This window comes from Sinocyclocheilus anshuiensis, unplaced genomic scaffold (genome assembly GCF_001515605.1).
Source record: "Sinocyclocheilus anshuiensis isolate Anshui unplaced genomic scaffold, SAMN03320099.WGS_v1.1 scaffold2984, whole genome shotgun sequence".
In the NCBI taxonomy this organism is placed as follows: domain Eukaryota; kingdom Metazoa; phylum Chordata; class Actinopteri; order Cypriniformes; family Cyprinidae; genus Sinocyclocheilus; species Sinocyclocheilus anshuiensis.
The window spans coordinates 204,449-209,367 of NW_015554330.1; the positions used below are offsets into that span (position 1 = coordinate 204,449).

Here is a 4,919-nt window from a genome sequence, read left to right on the forward strand (position 1 = left end):
CATGGGGGGAAAAGGGATTTTCTTTATATTACTTTTTTTTAATTACACGCGCTGTAGTTTAAAATAGAATTTTACATAAAATTACTTCTTTTTTTCCCTAAATTGTTTTCCTCACAAAACATGCCACTTTTATCATAGGCCATCAAGGCAAACATATCGAACATAATTGATCACCACTTGCAAATATACATTTAAATACAATTTAAAAACTTCCACATTTTTTTACCGACTTAACCAATTTATTCCGACAAAAAATCGTTCTGTTGTGCATTACCATAATATATTCAATAAAACAACAACTTAAATAAGAACAATTTAAATATGTGACCTGATATCTTACTGTCCGAGATTCTACAGAAAATAGCACCAGCAGCAAATCCGAATAATGGCTTTGGAGTATGAAGGTTACATGTTATAAGATTTAAGATTTTCTCCTTACCTGAATATCTTCTAAAGAGTGAGGTATTCCATGGATAGGGATTGAATCCGTGAGTCCAGTCTCAATGCCGTGACCCGAGGGAAGTAGCACTTCTCTGCGGTACTCTCTGCACAGCTGATGCGGTAACCCGCGGTGCTGGTGCAGCAGGCTGCTCTCCTGACTCTGCCGCTGGCCGGGCCAGCCCGGGTGCTGTGGCTGAGGCTGGGCGTGCAGAGAGTTGATGGAGTACGGGTCATTAACGTGAGAGTAAGGATCCTGAGACTGCGGGTAGATGGGCTGGTAGGGTGGCGGAAAGTATGGCGGCTGGAAGTCTGAGTTGGGCGTGTGAGAGAGCGGAGGAGCGCTGGGGTACGGAGACTGGCCCACGCTGCCCAGTTGGGGTAACCGGGCTGTGCCATTGCTGGTCCCGTCATGGCGATCCTTAGGAGAAAAAAAAGATACAGTGCTGTTTTAGTGCTGTTTTTTGTATTATTACTATTTAAGAAAAAAAGAGAGATTTGTTATCGTACTTAGACAGTAATTTATTTCAACAGAAAACCGAACATGCCTTTGATTTGGTCAAAAACAAAAATATCAAAAACAACAACACTACATTGAAATTAGAATAATATCCATATAGAATAGGCTAATATATTATTCTACATTAAAATGTACATCGATGGTTTATTCATTCAGCAATTAAAGATCCTACTGAGAGGCAAATAAAAATAACCAGAGCTCACATTAAGTATAAAGTCGTTGTAATAGCATTTGATGCTACCAATAACCGCTTGCATGATGGAACAGACAAAACGACCGGATAAAACTAATACCGATAATTAAAAAAAATAAATAAAAAATCGGATAGTAAATGTTGAGCGCAGTCTTCAGATCTTTACTCCCGACAGTCACTCACCATCGCGGAAAAACTGTGCACTAACATCAGCGAGGATTTCCGAGGACTTCAAAAGACAAGAATTTCAGAGGGACAAAACGAAAAATGAACGTGCAAATTAAATCAAGCCAATGATAATTGTAGGGCGAGGTGGCCAGCGTTCAAATAAAGCAATAATCCATCAGAATCTGGGTAAATTCCCACTGTTCTTCATCTGCTCTTTAGATGCAATGATTTTCTCTAAAGTTTCTTAGATCCCCTTGGCGTCTCCCGGCTCTGTCAGTGAACTGTTCCCTCGCTTGAGCTCATGTTAGCACAGATCTGCCTCTTCCTCTGCACTCCTAATAGTATAGATATTCATGACTATTAATATTACACGAATACTTAATAAGAGAAGAATGGTCGGAAATCGAGCGTGAAGCGAGGAAGCAACTCAAGGCAGACTGCACTAAATGACGTCCATTGAATGGGGAATCAGTATATCTAATCAGAGATGAGGAGAGAGAGAGTGAGTGGGTGAGAGAGGGAGAGAGAGACAAAAGAGGGACATTCTCCTGCGTCTGACGAATCAGAGAGGGGGGGACATTTTAAAAGGTTCGAGGGCAAGCAAAAGTGAAAGAAAGACAGAACGAGGGGGGAAGAACACAAGGAAGGAAACGATGTGCACGTCTGATTCTGGTGAAAATCCAGCAAACGCTGAGGGCATCTGGGTTGGCACATTTTTACTGTTCACTGGATGCTCGTCTACCTCATTGTTTTCACATTAGTCTTCGTCTTTTCGTGCTCCATGGCCCACTAACCATCCCTCACCACGAATTTAACCACGGCCAAGACGCATCAACACACGCCGACGCAGCTTAACTCACCGCCAGAGCAAATATTCAACCAACTTTACGCGTGTATACTCATCCTACACACTTCCCTCTAAGCTTTCATATCAAGCGCGATTATTTTGAAACGGAAAGTAATTACTTATTACAATTAATGCGAGTCTGTGCGTCGAGAGAAAGGAACTCATGAGGACACGCCGAGTGCAGATATTCGTTCCTGATCATGGCGTGTGTGGTTCTCCAGAAACTAGCGAAAACACGTTTTACTGGCTTCACCACTCCGAAAACTACTCCGATATATTACTGCATTCACCAAACAAATCATGCCAAATACTAGAGGGGAAAGACAAGTAAGAAATTTAAAAAAATAATTTGACAAATACGTTTATTTTAAAACGAAATGATCCACTGTTGCGTTTGATTGTTTACCAAAACTTACGTTTGGTAAGTTTGTTTATTGTCTATTTTTCATACACACATCTCGATAATACATCGTTTTAATTATTTTTTTGTTCTACATAAATTCTAGAGGCATTTAATGCGTGATAGCCTACGTGCATTATTATTATTATTATTATGTTGGAAAATTACATGTTTTCTGGATCATGCAGTATTGCAGTATGTTATTTATCACTTGTTCTTGTTTTAAATTTAATGATACACACAGCAAGAAAAAAATTAAAATATAAGCTGACTGGTTTAAAAGTTAAACCGTTCAGAATTATGGTAAATATCATGCAATATCTTGTATTAAAAGCCTGGTTAAACCGCTTACCTCGCAGTCTTCATATTTAATATTATCAGTTAATTTCCAAAGCATTTTCATTGGTTGTGGATAGAGTGAAGTGCGCCTTCGCTTGAGTTTGACAGTGCACAAGGCTCGAGCTGCGCGCTCAGATCTCCCTCTAATGGTGGAAGAGAGAGACTCGAGCTCTACTGTAATAACCCTCATTAGCATATCAAGAGACCAAAGCCAATGAATATACACAGGTATACTGCAACGAGAATTCCAATAAGAATACCTTTACTGAGTTTCATTTGTATTTCAAAAGGGAACTATAAATGCAGGGGTTAATATCAGTGGTGAAGGAGGACTTCACCTTTTAATTTGAATTAATCATCCAATTGGATTAATTCAGAGCGGAATTAATAGGCCAAGAATAACATGAACCATTAAAAAGATTGCTCTTTTTTTATCAAAGGCCATACGCTTTGCATACATGCATTCTTCAAGACGTTCTACGTTTTCGAATCTACAACCCAAATACAGTCTGTAAAATATATATTGAACAATGCTAAACTGCTGCATGCACGTGTTTTAGTGGGCAAAAGCACACTGATTCCAGTCTTACAACTGTAAACTGTTGTTTTAGTCCTATAGTGAGCTTGGGCCTGTCAAATACTCTCAATAGTGTTACGCAAAAAAAGTCGATTCTTCAGTAGGTATACATCTATTTAGTGCGTGTAACGGCGCAATTTGATAAATGTAAATAATTAACACAACAACATGGCTTGTTAAATGTGAATGAGGTCAGGAGACAGGCCGCCGAGTCTAAGGCGTTGTCTCTCCCTTATCCCCATTACCATTTTTGGTGGGGTGAGTCCAGTTGTCATTAATGAGAGGCCGAAAGAAACTAAGACACAATGACGTTTAAGAGAGGCAGAGAAACGCGCAATAGAAATGGATGGGTGCTGCTTTGTTGTTCGCTGCTTATTGATTGGGGGTCCGCGTCACTGAAACCAATCGCACAAAAGAAAAGCAAAACTAGTCTTCATTCTTAGCACTATTTGGCAATCTTCAACGTGGGAAAATTGTCCATTCACAATATTCGTATCTAAATGAGCATAGTCTGTCAGTTAGGCTATTTATGGTGTTGTATTCGCAAAATGACTGGTTCACGTTTATTTTCTGATTGTCTATTTTGTTTAGTTTATTTTTACAATGTCATGATGGGTCACATCGAATTAAGAATCGTGTTTGACACAAAGGATACATTGTGACTTATTGTTGCAGGGATAAAAAAAAAGTTTATAGATAAAATAATAAATAAATTAAGTATTTCCCGTTTATGTTACTGTATGAAAATTCGTTATGTAGGTCTGCACAAAATGACCAAATTGCAACAATGTCGGAAATGAGTGAGTCAAATTAAAACATTTACACCAGTGAGCAAAATGAAATAAACTGTCTGCTTATCCAATATCTAACAACAAATTTTGACTCTCTCACCAGCCACCCTGAGAGTGCTTTATTTTAGAGAAAATGTATCATGAGATTATTATTATTATTATTTTCACCGCTGTCTCGCCTTTGCCTACACTCTTATCTTTCACCGTCTCAAACGCAAACCTACCTGCGTGAATTACAGGTTTTGTGTATAGCATTTTATTCACATTGGTTAATGTGGTTAATTGGTACTGTCTGGAAAACCTTTCTGAAAAGCTACTGTGGAGAAGACTTAATTCTCACTTATAGGCTATAAAAAGGTAAAAACGTGCACCTTCATCACCCTCATATACCTTATAAAGAACGTACCTGCCAGTCTCCCATTTTGCCCATTAATGACATTCTTGTGTCTTCTTTCTGAATGTGGTACATCACAGAGAGTTATCTCATTGGGTCTTGTGTCCTTAAGCAAAAATCCACTTTACCTGAACAAAATCTACTCACCTGGCAATAAAAACAGAGGACCACCTTATGGCGCATGCGCTCTGCTACGGGCACGTGTAAGGCAACAACACCTAGAAAAGGTAAACGACGTTTTGAGATTCCTGC

The 4,919-nt window shown here is 39.0% G+C and overlaps 1 protein-coding gene across 6 annotated transcripts in view; it reads right to left on the reverse strand.

Annotated features, from left to right (window-relative positions):
• LOC107671378 (transcription factor AP-2-alpha-like) overlaps positions 1 to 4,882 on the reverse strand; it is an 11,806-nt gene extending 6,924 nt beyond the window's left edge. The window contains exons 1-3 of one of the 6 annotated variants that reach the window (XM_016464287.1): positions 4,815 to 4,882; positions 4,680 to 4,727; positions 440 to 859 (exon numbers count right to left, since the gene is read on the reverse strand). In XM_016464287.1, coding sequence (XP_016319773.1) covers positions 440 to 859; positions 4,680 to 4,727; positions 4,815 to 4,850 — 504 coding nt within the window. In that variant the 5' untranslated portion in view covers positions 4,851 to 4,882. Of the gene's footprint in view, positions 1 to 439; positions 860 to 1,161; positions 1,292 to 1,334; positions 1,838 to 2,918; positions 3,006 to 4,679; positions 4,784 to 4,814 lie in introns of those variants that run through there. The other 5 variants (XM_016464291.1, XM_016464288.1, XM_016464293.1 and 2 more) reach the window with 5 other exon arrangements.
• Between the last annotated feature and the right edge of the window lie 37 nt (positions 4,883 to 4,919).